Below are 24,793 nucleotides of genomic sequence, written 5' to 3'. Positions count from 1 at the left end.
CAAGCACTTGGGCCATCCTCCACTGCACTCCCGGGCCACAGCAGAGAGCTGGACTGGAAGAGGGGCACCCGGGACAGAATCCGGCGCCCTGACCAGGACTAGAACCCAGTGTGCCGGGGTCGCAAGGCGGAGGATTAGCCTAGTGAGCCATGGCGCCAGCCCTCTTTCAAGTAAATAATCTTAAAAAAAAAAAAAAAAAAAAAAGAACTAGCTTCATTTGAAGAGAGCTCAGAAGTGACTTGATCTGTATGTTCTGAAACCTGTCAAACATTACAAAGCAAGACAATTTGGAGGAAAAGGTTAACTATGCTTTTGCTGAACTAAAGAAACAAATTCTTTGGACCAGTACCGTGGCATAGTGGGTAAGGCTGCCGCCTGCAGTGCCGGCATCCCATATGGGTACGGGTTTGAGTCCCGGCTGCTCTACTTCTGATCCAGCTCTCTGTTATGGCCTGGGAAAGCAGTAGAAGATGGCCCAAGTCCTTGGGCCCCTGCACCCACGTGGGAGACCCAGAAGAAGCCGCTGGCTCCTGGCTTCACATTGGCACAGCTCCAGCCATTGCAGCCAATTAGGCAGTGAACCAGTGGATGGAAGAACTCTCTCTCTCTCTCTCTCTCTGCTTCTCCTTTTCTCTCTGTGTAACTCTTTCAAATAAATAAATACATAAATCTTTAAAAAAAAAAAAGAAATTCTTTACACTTTTAATATGTGAACACTGAAAAAAATGTACTATTCTGTTAATGTTTTCATAGGTTAACTAAACTAACTTTGCTGTCTGCTAGTTTTTAAGTTGAAAACCTTGGGGGCTGGCATAGTGGTACAGTGAGTTAGGCTGCCACTTGCCATGACAGCATCTGGTGTGGGAGTGCTGGGTCAGAGTCCTGGCGGTTCCCCTTCTGAGCCACCTTCCTGCTAAGGCAGCTGGGATGCCGGCGGATGATGGTGCAACACACTCAGGCCCCTGCCACCCATATGGGAGACGTGGATGGCGTTTGTGGTTCCTGACTTTGGTGTGGCTCAGCTCGGGCTGTTGTGGCTGTCTGGGGAGTGACCTAGGGGACAGAAGATATCTCTGTCACTCTGTCTTTCGAATTAAATTCTTCTTTACAAGCTATCACGGGCAGGCGTCTGGCCTAGTAACTGAGACGCCAGGTTACAGCCAGCATCTCCCATGGGAATGCTGGGCTCTACACCTCACTCTGCTCCTGCCTCCAGCTTCCTGCTGATGCACACAGTGAGGGCTGCGCTGATCAGTCGGAAGACTGCGTCCCTGCTGCCCACGTGGGAGACCTGGGTTACGTTCCTGGTCCCTAGCTTTGGTGCCAGTCGGGGACCACTGCACACATTTGGAAGTGAGCCAGTGGATGGGAGTGCTCCAATTCTCTGCTTCTTAAATTAATGAATATAATTTCTTGAAAAAGATGGCAACAAATCTTTTCAAAAGGTGCCATGAAGCAACAATCATTACAATCAGGAAAGAAAAGCTTTAAAATTTAATTCAACAATTTGATTAAAAAGACTTACAAAAGCATTCTGGTGTATAACCCTTTACATCCTGGGTCAAACTATTAAAAAGTTTTGAGGCAATCAGACATTTTCCCAGAATGAATGTGACATTCACAACTGTCAAGCAGCAGTGTAATCTGTATGCCTTGGACACACAGTCTGCAGTACTTACGGAAGGAGTTCTCTCTCCATGAGCGGCTATAAAACAAGCCAGCAGGGAGGGGCCTTTGGCTCGGCAGAAGATGCTGCAAGGATGCCCCCGCCCCAGGGAAGCCGCTGGGTTCAGGTCCTGCATGCACTTCCCAGCCCACCCGTCTCTAACACACACGCTGGAAGCAGCAGCTGAGGCCAAGTACTCGGTCCTTGCCTCTCCCATGGGAGACCGGGACTGAGTTCCAAGCTCCTGGCTTCCAGCTCTAGCTGTTGCAGGCTTTCAGGGTGTGAACCAGAAAACAGAAGAAACCTCTCTCACATGCCTTTCAAATAAACAACAACAAAAAATATGTTGCAAAGATCCAGTCAGGAAAAAAAAGACAGCAAGATAAAGATAAAACAAAATAGTCGTCGTGTCAGTAAGTGTCATTAACTACTCTGCTCAAATCTGTAAATTTTCCCATACATTAAAAATAAAAAAAAAAGATGCTAAGTAGATTCGATTACAACCAAGGATATTCCAGGTTTTGTATACGGGTAAAGGGAACTTCAAAATCTGAACTATTTATAGATGAAACCTCAAGTCCTGGAAAGTCTGAGTTTCCTGAGAAGTGGGAACAAAGGGGAGACATATCTGGCCCTGCGCTCATCACAGCTGAAGGTAGGCGATGGGCACACAGTGACCAATTCATTTTGCAATTACTTTTACTTTCATACTGGAAATTTTCTACAAAAAGAAGTGTCTTAAAACAAACCACTGGGGCCGGCGCCTGCGGTGCTGGCATCCCATGTGGGTGCCAGTTCAAGTCCCGGCTGCTCTGCTTCCAATCCAGCCCTCTGCTATGGCCTGGGACAGCAGAAGATGGCCCAAGTGCTTCGGCTGCGGCACCCACGTGAGAGACCTGGAAGAAGCTCCTGGCTTCATATTGGCACAGCTCCGGCCACTGCAGCCAATTGGGAAATGAACCAGCAGATTTAAGATATCTCTCGCTCCCTCTGCCTCTCTAACTCTTGCCTTTCAAATAAATAAATAAATCAATCTTAGAGAACTGGCACTCAAAGAGATGCTAGCACTGCAGCAGAGGATTAGCCTACTGCGCCACAGCACCAGCCCCTTGGCTGCTCCACTTCTGATGCAGCTCTCTGTTGTGGCCTGGGAAAGTAGTACAGATGGCCCAAGTCCTTGGGCCCCTGCACCTGCGTGGGAGACCCGGAAGAAGCTCCTTGCTCCTAATCGGCACAGCTCCAGCCCTGTGGCCATTTGGGGAGTGAACCAGCTGATGAAGACCTCTGCCTCTCTGTAACTCTGCCTTTAAAATAAATAAAGGAGGCCTGCCCCAGGGTTCACTAGGCTAATCCTCCGCCTTGCAGCACCAGCACACCGGGTTCTAGTCCCGGTCGGGGCACTGGATTCTGTCCCGGTTGCCCCTCTTCCAGGCCAGCTCTCTGCTGTAGCCCGGGAGTGCAGTGGAGGATGGCCCAGGTCCTTGGGCCCTGCACCCCATGGGAGACCAGGAGAAGCACCTGGCTCCTGCCTTCAGATAGGCGCGGTGCGGCGACCATTGGAGGGGAACCAACGGCAAAGGAAGACCTTTCTCTCTGTCTCTCTCTCTCATTGTCCACTCTGCCTGAAAAAAATAAATAAATAAAGGAATCTTTTTTAAAAAATCAATCTTTAAAAAAACCAAACCCACTTGAGGGACTGCAGTTGGCCCAGCAGTTGTGTACCACATCAGAGTACCAGGGATCAATACCTGCCCCCCCCCTTTTTAATTAAGATTCTTATTGATTTGAAGGCAGAATCACAAACTGGGGGAGGAGGTAGGGACCGCAAGGCAGTTCCCCCATCTGCTCATCTACTGATTCACGTCCCAAATGGCCACAGTGGCAAGGGCTGAGCCAGGCCAAAGCCAGCACCTGCAACTGCACCTGGGCCTCCCGTACGGCTGGCAGGGGACCCAGCACTTGAGCCAGTTTCTGCTGCTTTCCCAGGCACCTTAGCAGGAAGCTGGCTCAGAGGTGTAGCATGCTGGCATCGCCTGCAACACTGGCATCCCCTGTGGGGCTGGTTCTACACCCAGCTGCGCCACTTCTTCTGTGGTTTTTAAAAACTTATTTGTATTTGAAAGGCAAAGAGTTACAGAAAGGCAGAGGCAGAGGCAAAGAAAGAGAGGTTTTCCATCTGCTGGTTCACTCCCCAGATGGCCACAAGCAGAGCTAGGCTGACCCAAAGCAGGGAGCCAAGAGCTTCTTTTAGGTCTCTCACACAGGTACAAGGGCCCAAACACTTGCGCCATCTTCCATTGCTTTCCCAGGCCATAACAGAGAGCTCTATCGGAAGTGGAGCTCCTAGGACCCAAACCAGCACCCGTGTGAGATGCCAACACTGCAGGCAGCGGCTTTCCCCGCTAACCCACAGCGGGCTGCTCCACTTCTGATCTGCTCCCTACTAACGGCCTGGGACAAGCAGCAGAGGACGGCCCAAGTGCCTGGGCACCTGCCACCCATATGGGAGATCCAAAGAAGCTCCTGGCTCCTGGTTTCAGTCTGGCCCAGCCCTGACTGGGGATGAATCAGCAGATGGAAGATCTCTCTGTCTCTCTCTCTTTTTTTTTTTTTAATGTATCTGACAGATTTAGACAGTGAGAGAAAGAGACAGAGAGAAAGGTCTTCCTTCTGTTGGTTCACCCCCCAAATGGCTGCCATGGCTGAAGCTACGCCGATCCGAAGCCAGGAGCCAGGTGCTTCTTCCTGATCTCCGACGCGGGTGCAGGCGCCCAAGCACTTGGGCCATCCTCCACTGCCCTCCCGTGCCACAGCAGAGAGCTGGACTGGAAGAGGAGCAACCGGGACAGAACCCGGCACCCACATAGGATGCCAGCGCCGCAGGCAGAGGATTAACCAAGTAAGCCACGACGCTGGCCCTCTCCTCTCTTTCAAAAAATAAATCCTTAAAATGTAGCAGCCAGGACTTTAACTGGAGTGCTGTAGGCAGTGGCTCAGCCCGCTGTGCCCCAACACTGAAACGGTTAAAAGGTCAACCAACCATGGCCAGTCAGCTGTGGTACAGTGAGTAAAGCCACCGCCTGGACACTGACATCCTATATGGGGTCTGGTTCGTATCCCAGCTGTTCCACTTGTGATCCTGTTCCCTGCTCATGGCAGTGCAAGATGGTCCAAGTGCTTGGGCCCCTGCCATCCAGGTGGGTGATCAGTGTACAGCATTTAAGAACCGGGCTGCTGGAGCCAGCATGGTGGTGTAGTGGGTTCCGCTGTTGCTTCTGACACCCACATCCCACAACACAGCTCCTGGATTCCAATCCTGGTTCTACGTCCAATTCAAACTTCGGGCTAAACTGCACCTTGGGAGGTCGTGGACAACAGCCCAAGTAACTGGTTCCCTGCGAGTCCCACCCATGTGGGAGACCTAGATGGAGTTCTGGGCTTCCACCTGGCTCAGTCTTGCAGTAGCAGGCATTTAGGGAATGAACACGCAGATGGAAGCTCTCTTTTTCTGTCTCCTTCTCTCCCTATTGCTCTGCCTTTCAAATAAATAAATCTTAAAAAAAGATAAGGTTTTTTAAAAAATACCATTCGTTGAAAAAACAAACAAATATATTTTAGGTGTGGGCATTCAGTATAGCCATTGAAACACCAGTGAAGACACCTTGTACTACATCAGAGTGCCAGCTGGCATCCTGTCCGCTCTCAGGACTTCCTGCTAACGAACACGCTGAGAGGGGTGCCCAATGGCCAAGGACTCAGGTCCCTGCCACCTTTGTGGGAGACACAGGATCCCACCTTCAGCATGGCTCAGGCCCACCTGATGCAGGATGTGAATCAGTGGATGGAAGACACCTCTACCTGCCTTTCAAATAAAATAAAAATAATGATATTAATTTCTGAACCTGTCAGGGCTTACAGGTAACCCTAACCTGCGTGGAGAAGTGACTGCTCAGTGCTACACAGAAGCATCCACAGGGGCTGGCGCTGTGGCGCAGAGGGTAAAGCTGCTGCCTACAGCTGCAGCACTCCGTATGGCTGATCCACTTCCAGCACAGCTCCGAGTGATGTGCCTGGGAGCAGTGAAAGCCCCATCACTTGGGCCCTGCCACCCACGTGAGACCTAGAAGCAGCTCTGGCTGCTACCTTGTAGCTCAGCCCAGCTCCAGTTATTGCAGCCATTTGAGGAGTGAAGCAGTGAATGGAAGATCTCGCTCTCTTTCTCTATATGTGCCTTTCAAATAAATACATCTTTTTTAAAAAAAGAAGTATCCTTGGGGCCGGCACTGTGGCTTAATGGGTAAAGCTGCTGCCTGCAGTGCCGGCATCCCATATGGGTACCAGCTTGAGTCCTAGCTGCTCCACTTCCAATCCAGCTCTCTGCTGTGGCCTGGGAAAGCAGTGGAAGATGGCCCAAGTCCTTGGGCCCCTGCACCCTCGTGAGAGACCTGGAGGAAGCTCCTGATCAGCCCAGCTCTGGCCACTTGAGGAGTAAACCAGCGGATGGAAGATTTCTGTCTCTCTGCCTCTGCCTCTCTGTAACTCTTTGCTTTTCAAATAGATAAATAAATATTAAAAAAAAAAAAAGCCAGCAGCAGCACCCAGCACCCACTGGGAGGGAGCATGCACTGTGGCACAGGGTCTGCTGCCGCCTGCGATGCGAGCATCCCACATGAGCACCAGTCAGCCCCAGCTGCTCGGCTTCCAGCCAAGTGAATGGCCTGGGGAACAGCAGGTGATGGCCCTAGTGCTTGGGCCCCTGTCACCCACACGTGAGACCCAGACGGAGTTCTAAGCTCCTGGTTTCAGCCTGATCCAGCCTTGGCCTTTGTGGCCATTTGAGGAGTGACCAGCAGATGGAAGATCTCTCTGTTTCTCCATCTAACTCTGCCTTTTAAACCTAAGTTTTTTCTTTCTTTTTTTTTATTTTTTTGACCCCTTCTCTGCCTCTCAAATAAGAAACAACAACAAACACCAGGGGCGTGTTGCGGGTTAAACTGATGCTTGGAACGCCACATCCCACACTGTAGTTCCTTGTTCCAGTCCCAGCTCCTCCATTTCCATTCCAGCTTCCTGCGATTGTACCTGGGAAGCAGCAGATGGTGGCTCAAGTACTTGAGTCCCTGATGCCCACGGTGAAGACCCAGCTGACATACAGGACTCCTGGCTCAGTCCCAGCTGCTGTGGGCATTTAGAGACTGAACCAGTGGACGGAACACCTCTGTCTCTCCCCGTCTCTCTCTCAAATACACGATCTTAAAAAAGAAAAAAATCAGCTGGGGTTGTGGCATAGCAGGTTAAGCCAATGTTTTTTCAGAGCCAGCGTTCCGTTTCAGAGCACAGGTTCACCTCTGGGCTAGTCCATTTGCAATCCAACTCCCCAACGTGCCTGGAAGGCAGCACATGAAGGACCAACGCTTGGGCCTCTGCCAACCACATGGGAGACTAGAACGGACTCCCTAGCTACTGGTTTCAGTCTGACCCACACCTGCCTATTGCAGTCACCTGGGGAATGAACCAGCAGAGGGACAATCTCTTATGCTGTCTCTCCCTACTCTGTCATTCTTTCAAATACATAAATCTTTTAAAAAAAGAGATAGATTTAGAAACAAAACACTACGGAAGAATCCAAACCACACTGTGCTTCTCCCCATAACCTCCTCAGGGGTACTCCCACGTGGGTACGCAGCTGCTTCGTTCTCTCTTCCCAGCTGTCAATCATTCCACTGAAAGGAGGAGCTACGATTCAGCCCCTCCCTTTCAGGGCGAGTCTACTTGCTGGGTTCCTGCCTTCCGCAGGAGTATTCTGCGTACGCAAGGCTACAGTCAGAGAGCTGTCAGCACCCACACCGCTGGGTGTGTTTTCACATCTTCCCAGGTTACCCATCTCTCTACCTCCTTAGTTCTGAGTCAGGGTGAGCACCTGCCCCAAGATCAGATACACACAGCAAAATCATGTCCTTTTTTGCCCTTATCCAGTGCGTCTACCCACTGCCCCTGTCTTGAAGAATCTCATACATGAAGGAAACCAGTCACCCTCAAGTACACTGCGAATCATCTGTCCTAGTTCACTGATCTCCATGTAAATGCTTATGCAGCTTTTTTTTTTTTTTTTTTTTTTTTTTTTTTTGACAGGCAGAGTGGACAGTGAGAGAGAGAGACAGAGAGAAAGGTCTTCCTTTGCCGTTGGTTCACCCTCCAATGGCCGCCGCGGCCGGCGCGCTGCGGCCGGCGCACCGCGCTGATCCGATGGCAGGAGCCAGGAGCCAGGTGCTTTTCCTGGTCTCCCATGGGGTGCAGGGCCCAAGCACCTGGGCCATCCTCCACTGCACTCCCTGGCCACAGCAGAGGGCTGGCCTGGAAGAGGGGCAACCGGGACAGAATCCGGCGCCCCGACTGGGACTAGAACCCGGTGTGCCGGCGCCGCTAGGCGGAGGATTAGCCTAGTGAGCCGCGGCGCCGGCCTATGCAGCTTTTTAAAAGTATGATTAGGCTGGCTCCGCGGCTCAATAGGTTAATCCACCTAGCGGCGCCGGCACACCAGGTTCTAGTCCCGGTCGGGGCGCCGGATTCTGTCCCGGTTGCCCCTCTTCCAGGCCAGCTCTCTGCTATGGCCCGGGAGTTCAGTGGAGGTTGGCCCAAGTGCTTGGGCCCTGCACCCCATGGGAGACCAGGATAAGCACCTGGCTTCTGCCTTCGGATCAGCGCAGTGCGCTGGCCGCAGCGCACAGGCCGCGGCAGCCATTGGAGGGTGAACCAACGGCAAAAGGAAGACCTTTCTCTCTCTCGCTCTCTCTCACTGTCCACTCTGTCAAAAAATAAAAAATAAAAAAAAATAAAAAATAAAAGTATGATTAACAAAATCACACAGTTACAGTATGTTCTGATATATGTACACATTGTGAAATGAGTACTACAGCCAGGATAACTGACGCATCCATCACCTCGTGTCCGAGAATACTTAATTCAATTCTGTTAGCAACCTTCAAGGGAGCGACATGTTATTAGCTAGTCCCCACCCTGTGTCACTCCTGCAGACTCCAGATGACTGAACATCTACACCTCTCACTGTATCCTCCTGAGTCTCCCGCCCCACCTTACGTGGGAATTTTTGAGGTACTAATAAGTTAAGATTTTATCCAACCAAATGTATCCATCTTTTTCTCACAGCTTCTGGGTTTTATCAGATCTCAACGTGATAAACTCGTTTTTGGGGGGGTTCCAACTTGGGGAACTCACACCCCGGCACTGGGACATGAGATGCAGGCATCCCCAGTGGCAGCTTAACCCAGCGCACAAGGCCCACCCTGGGTTCTGTGCTTTTCCGCCCAAGTTCCCTCACACCACACTCCGTTGTCTCCTTCCAGGCTTCTCTCAGGAACCTGAAAGGCATCCAACCCCTCTGCCGATCCCTAGCCACACCAGCAAGAGAGGATGAAAGACAAAACAACTGAAATGGAATCGCTCTAAAGCATGCATTCTCAAGGGAGCCAGAAGTGAAAACTGGTCGGAAAGCGTGAAGGCATCTGATGTGACGATCGTCTGGGCCTGGCAATGGGTCACAGTATATAAACAGATATGCAGGTTATCAGGTACCAAAAGCCAATGGCGGTGTGGGGTGACGATTAGTAAGAAAGGTCTACAAAAGGCTGCTTTTCAGGGTAATAATGAAATAAAGGTTGAGAAAACGATACTGTAAATGCATTTACTAACATGTGTAAGATATTACTACTACTGAAAACTAAACAAATGTAAACTGGGACCATAATGAAGACTTTGAAATCACAAAATGTCAACAGTCCAATAATGGCAAGTGCTGGTGGGGGTATATGCACTGTTAATGTGGGTGGAAACTAATGGGTCCACTCAAGCCAGCAACACAAGCACAAACAGGACAACATCTCAGAAACTACCCGGAAGAATAGAGGCATCCCATGCATGCCAGCCAGCCATCCCTCTCCTGGCAGCACAGCCTAGAGAAATCCTTACATGTGACAAAAGATGGTTAAAAAGCCATAATATTGTTCATAATTATAAACAAAGAGACCTAAAAGTAATCCAAATGCCTACAAAGAAAGGATAGCTTACAATATATTTTAAGCAGCAATGAAAACAAATGATACCAAACAACTTGAATAAATACTGAACAAAAAAAGTTGTTGAAGGCTATCTATACTATGAAATCATTTTTATAAAACTCAAAAACACAATAAAAGAAATAAAACCTAACAAAAATATTACTAAAAGGAAAAATACAAAATTTAAGGAAGCAATGAAGTGGTAGCTACAAAGACACAAAAAGGCATTACTGCTAGGGCAGGTGTCTGGGCTAACAGTTACCCACCCTGGTTAAGATACTGGCATGGGGGCAGGCGCCGCGGCTCACTAGGCTAATCCTCCGCCTTGCGGCGCCGGCACACCGGGTTCTAGTCCCGGTCGGGGCGCCGGATTCTGTCCCGGTTGCCCCTCTTCCAGGCCAGCTCTCTGCTGTGGCCAGGGAGTGCAGTGGAGGATGGCCCAAGTACTTGGGCCCTGCACCCCATGGGAGACCAGGATAAGTACCTGGCTCCTGCCATCGGATCAGTGTGGTGTGCTGGTCACAGCACGCTGGCCATGGCGGCCATTGGAGGGTGAACCAACGGCAAAAGGAAGACCTTTCTCTCTGTCTCTCTCTCTCACTGTCCACTCTGCCTGTCAAAAAAAAAAAAGATACTGGCATGGGGGCCAGTGATGTAGTAGGCTAAGACTCTGCCTGTGGCGGTGGCATGCCAGTGTCGCTCCCCCTCTTCGTGGAGGAACGACACAGGACCCTGCGCTGTTCTTTTGTCTGCTCGGCCCTCCCCGGGTTTGCTGCTGGTTCTTCCCGGGTTGGCTACTGTCCCTTCCACCTCCGTGGAAGGGCGGTTCCCCCTGGCCACTTTCCCCACTTCCGCGGGGGAGCGGCACACCGCCGGCCGGCTCTCTCGGGGGCTGCACAGGTGTTCCCCTTAGATGTTCCCCTTAGATGTTCCTGGTGCATGCCGTTTCTCTCCTCCTTTATAGTCCTCCTCCGCCAATCCCAACTCGGCTGCCCACATGCTGAGTACGCTGCTCTCCTCCAATCAGGAGCAAGTCCTACAGTTTATTGGCTGAACTGGAGGCAGCTGTGTAGAAGCTATTTTCTCCTCTCCCAGCGCCATATTGTGGGAGAGCAGATGCATAGAATAAGTCTTAATTCCAGTAACTTAGTCTAGTCTGAGTTGCTCCCCACATGCCAGTTGAGTCCCCACTGCTCCTCTTCTAATCTATCTCTGCTATGGTCTAGGAAAACAGGATATGGCCTAAGTGCTTGGGCCCATGCACCCATGAGGGAGACCAGGAAGAAGGCTCCTGGCTCCTGGCTTCAGATCGGCCCAGCTATGGCCATTATGGCCATCTGGGGAGTGAACCAGTGGATGGCACACCTTTCTATCTCTCCCTGTCTGTAACTCTACTTCTCAAATAAAAACTATTAAGTAAATCTTAAAAAAAAAAAAAAAAAAAAAGACGCTGGCATGGATTGGTGGGTGGAGAAGAAAAATGTGGTACAACAGCTGAGATGTCACTTGGGACCTGGTATCCCTTCTCAGAGTGCCTCGGTCTGGGGCCCCAGTTCTGCTTCGGACTCCATCTCCTGCCAACGCACACCCTGGAAGGCGGCAGTAGTAGCTCAAGTGCGTGGGTCCCCTTTCTCACCTAGCGGACCTGGACTGACTTCCCAGCTCCCTGCTCGGGCCTCTGCTCAGCCCCAACCACAATGAACATGTGGGGAATGAACCAGCAGATGGCAGTTCTGTCTCTCTGCCTCTCAAATAAATGGCAAAAAAAAGCGGGAGGAACAGAAAATGGTATTGGCCTGTTCTAGCTCCCAGCTAGAGGGGAGGACGACAAGTGTCCATGTCACCATCTGGCTTCACAACTTACACCTGTTACATGAGTCTGGCTAGTTCAGTATTTGGTTCTTCACAGTAAGGATGAACTCAACACCAAATAAAACTTACATCCAACTCAAAAAACAGCTCTCTCTCTTTACTGGCAATCTCATAATCTGCTCGGAGGGCCAGGTCGTGGATTTTGGTGCATTCTCCTAAGTCCATGCGCTGTGGGAAAAGAAACAAAAATGACACATGAACACCAACCATACAAAGCATGCGACAGATTGTTTAAATACTGAGACTATGGTAAGAAAACCAAACAGGTTTTTACCCAGCATGACTGCATGACACATGGGAGTGATGTACCTGAGAGTGAGAAGGCTTGGGCCTCTCAGATCGAGAGATAACTGGATCATAGCCATGGAAACGACATGAACAGCTTTTGCCAGTCTTGCGTTTGGATAGGTCTCAGCATTCAGTAACCACCAGCAGGGAGGTGCAACTGGCAAGAGGGCCAGAAAACAGCAGCACCGCCAGGGGTGTCCAGGAAGTGCTTCCTGCAACCCTGACTGCTCCAGGTGTTCCGTGCCCCAGGTGCAGACAAGGCCAAGAGCAAGCAGAAACCGCGGTTCTGGCAATGATCATCCAACCTAACACCTCTCTCTGTGTAGCTCTCTCAACACTACAGGGAACAAATGAGACCAGAGCTGTGGGGCAGCAGGTAAAGCCCCAGCCTGGCTCAGCACAGGCTGCTGCAGCCATCTGGGGAGCAAACAGTACATAGGAGATTTTTCTTTAACTCTTCCTTCAAATAAACAGGGGCCAAAATTGTGGCATAGTGAGTAAAGCCCTGCCTGTGACGCCAGCATCCCATATGAGTGCTGGTTCAAGTCCTGGCTGCTCCACTTGCGATCCAGCTCCCTGCTGATGCGCCCGGGAAAGCCATGGAGGGTGGCTCAAGTGCTTGGGCCACTGCACCCATGTGGGAGACCCATGAGAAAGCTCCTGGCTTTCAAATAAATAAATCTTTAAAACAAAATGATCTGCATTATAAGATTAGCTTGATATGTTACTATGTGCTCCAACCACAGGCAGAACAATCAGACAACACAGCTCATCTCTTATCTACACCCCGAGTACATACCTCCTACCTCTGGCCATGTAAACAGCACTAAGGAAGTTACAGATCATCTATTTATAAAACCCAACAACCCAAGCAGGTGACCCCTTGATCAGACAAAAGCACAGCTACACAACTAACAAAAATATACGAAAAACCAAAGTCACATTGGAGTGGATCCGGAAGCTCCTTTAAGCTACATTTCAAAGACTTAATGAGTCACAAAAATCCTTAGTATGGAGAGCTCTGGAGTGCCTGGCCCTTGAGCCATACAGGAAGTATGTGTCACACTCACTAACAAAGTATCTTTTTGGATCACCAGCAAAACAGCCAACAAGGGGCTGGGCAAACAACTGCTGCATTGTAGAGATTAAATTTCACTTAAAATCAACTTTTGGGGCCAGCACTGTATTGTAGTAGGTAAAGCTGCCACCTGCAGTGCTGGCATCCCATATGGGCACCAGTGCAAGTCCCAGCTGCTGCACTTCCCATCCAGCTCTCTGCTCTGGCCTGGGAAAGGAGTGGAAGATGGCCCAAGTCCTTGGGCCCCTGCACCCACATGGGAGACCTGGAGGAAGTTCTTGGCTTCAGATCCGCGCAGCTCCGGCATTTGTGGCCAACTGGGGAGTGAACCATTGGATGGAAGACCTCCCTCCCTCCCTCCCTCCCTGTCTCTCTCTCTCTAACTCTTTCAAGTAAATAAAAAAACTTTAAAAAACAAAAATCAGTCGGCACCGCGGCTCACTAGGCTAATCCTCCGCCCGTGACGCCGGCACACGGGGTTCTAGTCCCGGTTGGGGCACCGGATTCTGTCCCAGTTGCCCCTCTTCCAGTCCAGCTCTCTGCTGTGGCCCAGGAGGGCAGTGGAGGATGGCCCAAGTGCTTGGGCCCCTGTACCCGCGTGGAGACCAGGAGGAAGCACCTGGCTCCTGGCTTTGGATCGGCACAGTGCCGGCCGTAGTGGCCATTTGGGGGGTGAACGAACGGAAGGAAGACCTTTCTCTCTCTCTCTCTCTCACTGGCTAACTCTGCCTGTCAAAAAAAAAAAAAAAAAAAAAAAAAAAAAAAAAAGACAAGAGAATCAACCTGAAAAACCTTCTCTGTCTACACAACGCCCATGTGTGAGTGTTCCCCAAAATGCACCTACCGTCCCAGCCAGGATGTCATGGGGGCAGCAGTCCAGGAGGTGGCTCTTGCAGACACGGTCATCTGTAAACTTGACTCTCTGTCTGGTTTCGTCTCCTGAAATTCATTTGTGGTTGTAAATAAGACAGTGTTACCAAACTAACCACAAGGGTCTCTGGTGCCACAATTCACCTGGTGGTCTGCAGACTATCATGTCTGTGTTCTCCCCAACAAATACACTGACAGGCTCATCTAGAGATATTTACTTCTGGAGCAGAACACACATTTTTCTCTGAGGCTGAGCGTTTCATGAAGAATCACAATGAGATCTGACTCCATCGCTGTGCCAAAGAAGTCAAGGAGTCAGAAGGGAAGGCTGACCACCGAAAGCCCCGTCAGCCTGCATTTACACGTGGGCACTGCGGCACCAAACCCATGCTAGTCAGAGTGCCACGAACCACCAAGTAGGACTGACAGCTGGTAATCTCCACAAACAAAAGCTACTTATTCGACTTATCTTTCTGTTTCGGGAAAAACGCACGGGCAGTGTGCTGCCCCAAATTACATGAAGAACAAAGCTTTCAAACTCTTATCGCTGTTAATAACCTGGACCTGTTTTTCCTACCCCCTTGCATCCCCACCCGCAGGAGAGCTGGCACCTGGGAGTCACTTTTAGCAAGACAATACCGAAGAGAGCGAGAGGGGACGAGGTCAGTCAATACACACTGCGAGCTCCAACACACACTGTCCCATCTGCATTCTTCAAGCCCTCAGCTGCAGAATTTTATGCCCGCTGCTGAGAAGTTTTAAGGGGAAAGTGTTCTTGCCCACACCTGCAGTGAGGAAGTCGGGGGAACGATACAAGGTAAAGGCAAAGTGGCACGTGACAGATTTTAAAGCTGACCTGTGTACACGCACAGAGCTGTGCAACGCTAGAGGAGGAATATATTTTAGGATTTGCAAGCATCCAGAATTAATGTAGTGTCTTTACTGAAAATGTTTTCTTTCTAAACTACACTTTTAAAGTTACTTGTGAAAAAAGCAAACACTTTTTTGTTATAACAGCTTAGAAATTGGTTGTGACTCACGGCTCGATGAACATGAGGCTTTTCTGCAACTCCCTTGCAGATTGATGTAGGCAGGCAAAGATACACTGAACCTTTATAAATAAAATAGAGGGGCCACAATTGTTCAGTTTGTATGAAATAAAAATATGGGAAGCAATTCAAAAGCAACTCAACATACAAAGAAAGCTACAAGCGCTACTTCTCCTACGAAGTCCAGTGCGAGGAGTCTGCCCTGCCCTGCCGACCTGCCAGTGTGGCCTTTACAACCTCATCACCGGTCGAGAAGAGCACGCCAACCACAGCGGTGCGCAACAGCACGAAGCGCCCGCCTTCTCCAGAGACAAGCACCAGGCCCCTGCGCTCCGCCCTACGTACGACCTAGCCGACGACTGCCGAGCGCGGGCCCGGGAGTACCCGCAGGAGCCCCGCCACGGCAGCCCCCGGGGCCGGGCCCCCGAGCGCCCGGCTGCTACCCCCCGGAACAGCCCGAGGCGCGGCTCCCTCAGCGACGGCGCACGACGAGGACGGCCCGGGCCGCGGCGCCGCCCCGCAGCGGGGCCCGGCCGCCGGCGCGGACTCCCAGGGCGCAGACAAAGGCCCGGCGCCCGCGGTCGGCGCGCGGGGGAGGGGAGCGGCGCAGGCGCAGACGATCGAGGCCCCCGCCTCAGGCCGCTCGGCGGCCTCGCCTCTCTCCCGCCCAGCCCCTCGCCGGGCCGGCCGCCCCGACTCACCGTCCCGCGCCGTGCCCATGAGCTGGTCCAGCAGAGCCCGCATCTGCGCCTGGGCGGACATGGTGGCCGGCAGAGGCGGCGGAAGCAGCCGCGACAGGTCCTCTCAGGAGGGGGGTCCGCGGCGGCAGCGGCGGCGGCGGCGGCGGCGACGAGTCGCGTCGGCCTCGAGACGGCCGGCTCCTGTCGCCCGCGCGGCACGCCGGGAGGAAGTGCGTCGCGCCCGCGCACGGCCTGCCGGGAACTGTAGTTTCCCTCCGAGCGCCCGGGGAGCCCGAGGCTGCGGCCGGTCAGCGGGGCGGCCCAAGGGGCGGAGCCAGGCCCCAGCCCCCGCTTTACGGCGACCTGCAAGCCCTAGGGAGACGAGGGTTTATAAGTCAGATAGGAACGGGAAGATGAAGCTCGTGCTGCTCGTCGCCGTCCTGAGCCCACGCGGACCCCACAGGTGCCTCCCGCGGTGCGGGGTTCGGAGGCTCGTCCATGGCCCGCGGACACTGCTGCCGCCACAGTGCGCGTGTGTCCCGTGTCCACTCCGAGGCCGCAACCCTGACCCGGGCTGTCTCATCGTGGACCTTCCGGGAGGGTCTCCCCGCCTCAGGGCCAGCCCCCGCCCCGAACTTCTGTCCGGAGCCCGCTCGGCACTGAGGATTCTGGCCCCGCTGGGCAGTCGGGCTCTGCGAAGGCTCTGGTGCTGGAAGGTCCGAGGCCGGCGGTGTAGAGGAAGCGTCGCGGGCCAGGGCCGCGGAGCCGCCGGGAACAGCGCTGGCCCTGCCTGCCTCGTAGCCCTCGCCCGGGAGAGTGGGCCCCTGCCCCTGGGTGCAGACGCGGGCACAGCGGGTCGCAGGCGTAGAGGCCCCGCTCCGACTCCGTGGAACCTGGTCCCCAGGTCTCGCCGTCGGGGTTTCTGGATGTGGCAAAGCCGGGCACAAACGTGGGAAATGCCTGGGAGCCAGGAACGCCTGGCGCCAGGGCCAAGCGGTCAAACAGCCGCGGGAAAGGACGCGGCACGGAGCTGCCCCAGACGCGCGGGCGGGCAGGGAGCTGCCCAGGCGTGAGCACGACTTGCAGTCACCCCGTCCTTGAACACAGTCCACAAGCGGTAATTGGATGTTATAGTTTCAAGAATCCAACAAGATTCAAAACCATCCAAACTCTGAGACCAGGTGTAAATTCTGTTTTAAGACACGACTTTGTTTCCAAATGGACATTCGAACAAACGCATTTAAACAACGGAATTAGGTATCTACTACATTGTCAAAATTCTTTTTTTTTTATTTTTTATTTTTATTTTTGACAGGCAGAGTGGACAGTGAGAGAGAGAGACAGAAAGAGAAAGGTCTTCCTTTTGCCGTTGGTTCACCCTCCAATGGCCGCAGCTGCAGCCGGCGCACCGCGCTGATCCGATGGCAGGAGCCAGGATCCAGGTGCTTTTCCTGGTCTCCCATGGGGTGCAGGGCCCAAGTACTTGGGCCATCCTCCACTGCACTCCCGGGCCACAGCAGAGAGCTGGCCTGGAAGAGGGGCAACCGGGACAGAATCCGGCGCCCCGACCGGGACTAGAACCCGGTGTGCCGGCGCCGCAAGGTGGAGGATTAGCCTATTGAGCCACGGCGCCAGCCTCATTGTCAAAATTCTTAAAAATCGTAGGGGCTGGTGTGGCACAGTCGGTTAAGCTGCTGCCTGCAACTCCAGCAACCTGTAAGAGCAGGTTCCAGTCCCGGCTGCTCCACTTCCAATCTGGCTCCCTGCTAATGCACCTGGCAAAGCAGAGGAAGACGGTCCACACACTTGGGCCCCTGCCACCCACGCTGGAGACCCAGACGAAATTCCTGGCTCCTGGCCCCAACCCTAACCCCAACCATTGCAACTACCTGAGGAGTGAACCAGCAGCAGATGGGAGATCTGTCTGTCTCTGTGTAACTCTGCCTTTCACATAAGGACATAAATCTTTCTAAAAAATTATTTTAAAATCTTACAACCAAGTACTGGTGAGAGTTTAGGGAAATACGCATTCTAATGCGTTATCGGGCATGGGCATGTGGCCCAGAGTTGAGGTGAAAGGTAAGACACACGCCTCACACACTGGAGTACTGGGTGTGATATCCAGCTCTTAACTCCAGCTTCCTGCTAATGCAGGAGACGGCAGTAATGGCCCAAGAAACCGGGCTCCTGCTACACTTGTGGAAGAAGTGGATTGAGTTGCTGGCTTCCAGCCTTGGCCAGGCCATTGCAGGCATTTGGGAAACGAACAAGTACCTGGGAATGCTCTTTCTCACTGCCTGTTGTCTCTGCCTCTTAAAAAAGTGGAATAACTCATACGCTAAATAAAACATGGTTATAAAGGAATAGTATTGAAGAGATTACACGTTCAAACTTGCAAGGGTACACCAAAAATGATAGTTAAAGGACAACATAGTTTTTTAAAAAATATTTATTTATTTATTTGACAGGTAGAGTTTACAGACAGTGAGAGGGAGACAGAGAGAGAGGTCTTCCATCTGCTGGTTCACTCCCCAGATGGCCGCAACAGCCGGAGCTGCACTGATCCAAAGCCAGGAGCCAGGAGCTTCTTCCAGTCTCCCACGCGGGTGCAGGGGCCCAAGGACTTGGGCATCTTCCACTGATCTCCCAGGCCACAGCAGAGAGTTGGATCAGAAGAGGGGCAGCTGGGACTCGAAGCGGTGCCCATATGGGATGCCGGCACCTCAGGAGGAGGATTGACCTACTGCGCCTTGGCGCCAGCCCCAACATATAGTTTTTAATGCTTAAAATATTTTAAAAGAATTCTAGTTGAGGAGTTAGAAAACAGTATAACTACATAGAACATAAAGGAGATAAAAAGAAGTCAATATAATAGGAAATAAACATACCCTAGAAAATATCAGCTGACTCCAAGGTGGGCTCTTTTTTTAGTTATTCATTTGAAACCAGAGTAACAAAGAGGGAGAGACAGAGCTTGTCCGCTGGCTCACTCCCCAGATGTCTGAGCCAGGAGCTGGGAGATTCTTCCAGGTCTCCCACATGAGCGCTGCGGGCTGTGCACATGGGCCATCCTCCACTGCTTTCCCAGGTGCATCAGCAGGGGGCTGGATCAGAGGTGGAGCAGCCAGTCTCAAACTGGAGCCCGTACAGGACGCAGCATCGCAGATGGGATGCCAGTGTCACAGGTGGCAGCTCACCTGCTGTGCCACAATGCTGGTTCCCCAAAGGCGGACTGTTTCTTTTTTAAGAGTTATTTTAGGGTCCTGCGCGGTGGCGGTAGGTTAAGCCTCCGCCTGCGGCACTGGCATCCCACACAGGTGCTGGTTCGAGTCCTGGCTGCTCGGCTTCCGATCCAGCTCCCTGCTGGCGCGGGGAAACCTGCACCACGTCGTCGCTGGGAAGCACTTGTCAGAGGGCGCCCACCTCGTGTGATTGCTGGGAAGGCGCTGGCGGTGCTGGTCGCGCCTGACTTTAGTCCCGAGCCCCTCCGCAGGGGGTGGCTCAGGGCATGTGTCACCCACGGAGGAAGCCTGCATGAGCCTGGTCCTGCCCGAGCTGTTGCGGGCACCTGGGGAGTGGTGCTCTCTCTGTCGCTCTGCCTTTGAAAGAAAAAGCGGGCGCGGGCAGCAGAGCGGGGGCTGGAACACAGGCTCTCTGAATGGGAGGCGGCGGTGCCGGACGTTAGGGTCTCAGGAAGTCAGTGCTGCGGCGCGCCAGCTGGACCCCCAGGCAGAGCAGGCTGCGTGGACGTGCGCAGGCGGCCGGTCGCACACACGCGGGGGAGCCCAGTCCCGCGCCATCTTTCAGGTCCGCGAGTCTACCCGAGGTCACAGGGGAGCGAGGCGGGAGGCGCCGCGGGAGCCGTTCTGGGGACCGGGGAGGCCAGCGGCCTGCCACAGGCCAGCGGCGAGCGGCCAGAGGGCACGGACACGCGCCGCGTTGCTCGGCAACCAGGCGGGGCCCGAGGGGCGGGGCCTCGGGGTGGGCGGGGGCCCGAGGGGGCGGGCCTGAGAGGCGGGGCGGGGCCTCTGGGCCCGCTTCCGGCCCCCCCGCTCTGGCCGGCCGGAAGTGACGCGGGGGCGGGGCCTGCGGAGCCGGCGTCTGCCTGGCTGCCGGGCGAGCGGACGGCGCGGCAGGTGAGTGAGGGCGACCCCGCGGGGCTCGCGGGCCCGCCTGTCCGTCAGTCCGTCAGTCCTGGGGCGCCGTCTCCCCGCCTCGGCTACCACGGCTCCTCGACGGTCCCCGCCGGTCCCCTCAGCGCTTGAGTCCACCGCGCCGAGGACGGGGGTGCGGTCGGCGGGCTGCGGTGGGAGCCGACGCCCCCGAAGGGGTTCTCCCGGCCTCCCCCGTCCCCGCGGCCTGGGCTTCAGTGCAGTTCAAGCCCCCGTTTTCCTCAGAGGCACGGGAACCCTCATGCCCGGAGGACCGGCCAGGCGGGCGCCGCTGCGATGGCCCGAGTGGCCTGTGCGGCTGCTGTGGGCGCGTCGGCCGGCAGGTCACTCGCGGAGCCCGCCTTGGTGGGCCGCCGACAGGCGGGGCGCGCCGCAGGCGGGCGGCTTGGGTGCTGGGTGCTCCCGGAGGCGTGCGGCGCGGGAGCGGAGCCTCGCGGCCCCGAGCGCACGTGCGGCGGCCAGGCACACGGCCGGGACGGGACCGACCTAGTTCACGATCGGCTCTAGCTGTGGAGAGCGAGAGCGCGCGCGCGCTTTGATCTGCCTGGAACAGCCAGGGCTGGCCAGCCCAAAGCCAGGTCTCCAGTCGGTTTCCCAGGAGGGCGCCGGGACCGGAGCGTGGGCCACGTGCGTTAGTGGAAGGCTGGAGCTCTGACATGGGCGCTCCCACGCGGGATGCATCGCCACACCCCGCCCCGAGGCTCTCCTTCCGTTCTCCCTGCTAGTCTTGTCTGCGGCTGTGCGCCAGCTTAACACGGTTTAACGGGCCGCAGCCACAAGCGTTATCCGCAGTGTCTGTGGCTCCCGTGGCCCAGCGTCTCGCCTGGGGCTGCCGGGTCCCGTTGCAGGAGGCTGGTGCACAGTCTTCATTGTCTGCTTTGGCGGCCTCCTTGGGTCTCCCGTCCGGCCTCTCCACACAGTGTGCCCTGAGACACGGCGAGACGGGCCGCTGTGTACCCCGGGACCGAATCTATTTTATGTATGCGAAAGGTCGAGGTAGCGAGGGAGAGACGAGAGAGCGGTCCTCCATCTGCTGGTTCACTCCCCAGGCTGGGGCTAGGCCAGCCTGATGCCAGGAGCCAGGAGCTTGCTCTGCAGGGGCCCACGCCCCTGGGCCATCCTCCATGGCTTTCCCAGACACATTGGTGGGGAGTTGTGATTGTGGAGCAGCCGGGACACAAACCGTCCCCCATGAGGGGTGCTGGTGCTGGGGATGGCAGCTTAACCCACTGCGCCGAAGCGCCAGGCCTGTAAGTGTATTTTAAAGCCGTGGCACTGAACAGCCCTGTTGGAAAAGGGTGTCTGTCATTGCGGCTGAAGGCCTGGTCTTTGTGAATGGAGTTAGCCAGGTCCCGGTCAGGAGCCCGCCCCGAAGTGAGGGGCACCAGTTCCGCCAGACCAGCGTGTGGGAAAGTGCTGCTGCCTGACAGGGGACAGATGGCCGTCCGACAGTCACGTGGCCCCTGCCTCTGAGCCATACCATTCATTCATTTGTGTCTGAAGATTTTTAAATTTAGTTTTGAGAGGCGGAATGACAGAGAGGGAGGGACAGATCTCACATCCTCTGGTTCACTCCCCAGAAGGCCCCAACAGCCAGGGCTAGGCCGGGCTGAAGCCAGGAGCCAGGAGTCCTCCACACCTCCTGTGTGGGCAGCAGTAATTGAGAGCTGGTCATTCCAGTACGGGATTTCAGCATACCAACCAGCCTGGACCGTTGGCCCCATATGCCTGTCCGGTGCCGTGGCGTAGCGGGTAAGGCCGCCACCAGCACCCCATATGGGCACCAACTCGAGTCCTGGCTGCTCCAAAGATGGCCCAAGTGCTAGGGCCCCTCCGCCCATGTAGGAGACCTGGAAGAAGCTCCTGGCTCCTGGCTTTGGATGAAGCCCAGTTCCTGCTGTTGCGGCCACTTGGGGAGTGACCCAGTGGATGGAAGATCAGTCTCTCTCCCTCTCTTTCTCTCTCTCTCTCCCCCCCCCCCCCAACTCTGTCTTGCAAGAGAAGCAGCTGCTTCTGCTAGCTGAATGCGTTGATGAAGGGCCCCTCCAAGGCAGTGTGTGAGCAGAGTGGGGAGAGACCCGGACACGTGTTCCGGCAGCTGATGCTGACGCTGGTTTTGTGCTAGGCACTGAGCTTTGTCGTTGGAAAACAAGGCAATAAAACGAACGTGTGCCCTCCAGTTCTCGCCTCTGGGTGGGGTCTGATCTTTGACCGCGGAGCAGTGCGAGGGCCCTTAGCCAGCAGGGCGGGCGGCACCAGCGGGTTGAAGACAAAGTCTGAGTTACTTGGTGCAGGAGAGCAGGCGAATGAGTGAGGATGAACAGTGCCGTGGCTCCGGGGGAAACAGGACTGGAACAGACGCCGGGTGTGGGCTTGGAGAGAGAGGACGGCACAGAGGTGGCTGGCGGCCAGGTGCGAAAAGACCTGGACTGATCGCAGCTGAGGGGAGTCACTCGAGCTCTCCGCAGGGGAGTGACGTGGTGGGGAGACTCTTAGAAAGCTGTCTGACAGCACTGGGAAGGAAAAACCCGGCCTCAGCAGCGTCTGAAAAGGGGAGACGAGGCCAGCGTGGGCGTAGCGGGTAAAACCTCTGCCGCAATGCCAGCCTCCCATTAGGTCCCAGTTTGTGTCCAGCTGCTCTGCGTTTTTGTTTTTTTAAAGATTTATTTTATTTATTTGAAAGACAAAGTTACAGAGAGAGATAGAGACAGAGAGAGAGTTCTTCCATCCGCTGGTTCACTCCCCAGATGGCAGCAACGGCCAGAGCTGTGCCAAACCAAAGCCAGGAGTTTCTTCCAGGTCTCCCACATGGGTGAGGGGCCCAAGGACTCGGGCCATCTTCCACTGCTCTCCCAGGCCACAGCAGAGAGCTGGATCAGAAGTGGAGCAGCTGGGATTCGAACTGGCGCCCATATGGGATGCCAGTGCTGCAGGCCAGGGTATTAACCTGCTGCACCACAGCACCGGCCCCAGGCTGCTCTGCTTTTGATCCAACTTCCCACTAATGTGCCTGGGAAAGCAGTGGAAGATGGCCGCAACAGCCAGAGCTGGGCTGACCTGAAGCCAGGAAGGAGCCAGGAGCTTCTTCTAGGTCTCCCACGTGGGTGCAGGGGCCCAAGGACTTGGGCCATCTTCCACTGCACCCCCAGGCCACATCAGAGAGCTGGATCGAAGTGGAGCAGCCGGGACTGAAACCGGCACCTGTATGGGATGCCAGCACAGCGGTGACTTTACTAGCTCCTCCACAGCGCTGGCCCCAGTAAATACAAATTTAAAAGGTGTTTCAGCTACATAAGGAAAGGACCCACGCAGCGGCTTGGGAGCGTGTGCTGGGATATTTTTGCCTTCGGCAGGGAGCCATGACCTTAACATCTGTTCTCGTGAATGATGGTTACGTGCCTGTTCTTGTCTTAGGGCTGTTCTCGGGGAAGAGAAGGAGCACTTGTTCGCTGTAAACAACTGAAACTATAGCTGTCATTGTCTGACTTCTGCTGCGCTCAGCTCTTACCAGAGCCCCACGTGGTGTCGGGACACAGGCCACTCCCGGCCGTGGTGCAGCCTGTCATAGAAAGGACACTGCTAAATCGTCCGCTGGCTTTCGGACAGGCGTGCAGGCACGCTTGCTGTGAGATGGGTGGTGGTGACGGATCATGAATACCTGGAAACTCGGGCCTTTTGTGCGTTGCCTGATTCGGTCCCTGTTTGGACTTGTCTAGAGACGTACCCCATGCACTCTCCTCGCCCACCTGACCTGCGTTTATTGAGTGCCCGCTATGTGTTGGGCTCAGGGGACACCGCAGATTGCACTGGGCCTCAAACGTTTCCCCTCTCCCAGGTAAGAGGAATGAGATGAGTACTTGGAGGAAGTAGAATTCCCTGGTGTAGGAGGTAAGCCACCAGGGGCAGCAGTGGTCACGGGAAACTTCGGTGCTGTTTCAGCCAAGCCGGGGACGGCTAAGAAGAGCCAGGGCGTCCCAGGCCGGAGCAGTAGCACGGGCCAAGTGTTCAGCACACACACCCCCTGCTTTTCTAGGCACGGTGCACGCCAGGTGGCCAAAGGCTATCCACAGGCCGCTCACAGGTTAGAGAACAACCAGGCCCGGTGAGATGAACAAGGGTCACTTGTTCTGGATGATTCCTAGAGAAGTAGTCCAGGGGCCAGTCCTCAGCGGATCAGCCACCGCCCCTACAACACCGCGTCCCGTAAGGTGCCAGTTCGTGTCCTAGCTGTTCTGCTTCTGACCCAGCTACTTTGCCACCCACGTGGGAGGTCCTGATGAAGTTCCTGGCTTGGCCGGCTCAGCCCTGGCCACTGTGGCCATGTGGGAGTGAGCCAGCAGTTGGGAGACCTCTGTCTGTCCCTCTCTCTCTGTAACTCTACCTTTCAAATAAATAAAGAAATCTTTTTTAAAGAATGACTTTCGACCCTGTCAATATGGAGTGCTGGAGTGTTGAGTGATTGTTTCTTCAATCCGTTGACAAAATCCTTCCATTTTTCCTTACTAGTAAAGCTCAGGAGTGAAGTTCACCTGTAACCAGACCTTTCCACTAAGCACCCCACACGGTCTTCTCCGTTTACCAGGCTTCTGCTGGGAGTGGGTGCTGTGGTGTGGGGCTGAGGCACTGGCTGGGGCACCGGAGCACCTTGCCAAGCGCTGACTGGAGTCCCAGCTTCATGGTGCTGCGTCCTGCAGGCAGTCCACGGTGGCCTGTCCCTGGGCCCCTCCCTCCCACCTCCGAGAGCCGGCGGAGTCCTGGCTCCTGGCTTCAGTGTGGCCCACATCTGGGGAGTGAACCATCAAATGGAAGATCTCTCTTTGTCTGTTTCTCTGACTTTCAAATAAAATGAAATAAAAGTAAAAAACAAAATTTTTGAAATAATGAAAAATTAAAAGAGCTATGTGCTGTTCGCATCAATCTCATTTCTCTTCTTATTTAAATGTGCTTTTTGCTCTCAAGTTACAGGTGTAATTTTTTGCTCTATTTTATTTATTTTTGTTTATTTTAATTTGCAGCTGCCCTTGCTTTTTAAAAAGTCTGCTT

At 54.2% G+C, this 24,793-nt stretch overlaps 2 protein-coding genes across 13 annotated transcripts in view; one reads left to right on the top strand and one right to left on the bottom strand.

Annotated features, from left to right (window-relative positions):
• The window catches only part of LUC7L (LUC7 like), a 31,981-nt gene extending 16,183 nt beyond the window's left edge, over positions 1 to 15,798 (bottom strand). For 2 of the 12 annotated variants that reach the window (XM_070064219.1, XM_070064217.1), the window contains exons 1-4: positions 15,047 to 15,472; positions 14,890 to 14,960; positions 13,824 to 13,918; positions 11,683 to 11,781 (exon numbers count right to left, since the gene is read on the bottom strand). In XM_070064219.1, coding sequence (XP_069920320.1) covers positions 11,683 to 11,778 — 96 coding nt within the window. In that variant the 5' untranslated portion in view covers positions 11,779 to 11,781; positions 13,824 to 13,918; positions 14,890 to 14,960; positions 15,047 to 15,472. Of the gene's footprint in view, positions 1 to 11,682; positions 11,782 to 13,823; positions 14,961 to 15,046; positions 15,478 to 15,599 lie in introns of those variants that run through there. The other 10 variants (XM_070064213.1, XM_070064212.1, XM_070064220.1 and 7 more) reach the window with 10 other exon arrangements.
• A 3,777-nt stretch (positions 15,799 to 19,575) lies between these two features.
• FAM234A (family with sequence similarity 234 member A) overlaps positions 19,576 to 24,793 on the top strand; it is a 29,207-nt gene continuing 23,989 nt past the window's right edge. Inside the window, exon 1 of the mRNA XM_008253161.4 lies at positions 19,576 to 19,714. The gene's annotated coding sequence lies outside the window, so the exon portion shown is untranslated. The remainder of the gene's footprint in view (positions 19,715 to 24,793) is intronic.

Source organism: Oryctolagus cuniculus, chromosome 19, assembly GCF_964237555.1.
Source record: "Oryctolagus cuniculus chromosome 19, mOryCun1.1, whole genome shotgun sequence".
Classification (NCBI taxonomy): Eukaryota; Metazoa; Chordata; class Mammalia; order Lagomorpha; family Leporidae; genus Oryctolagus; species Oryctolagus cuniculus.
This window is presented reverse-complemented; position numbering and strand designations above follow the sequence as displayed.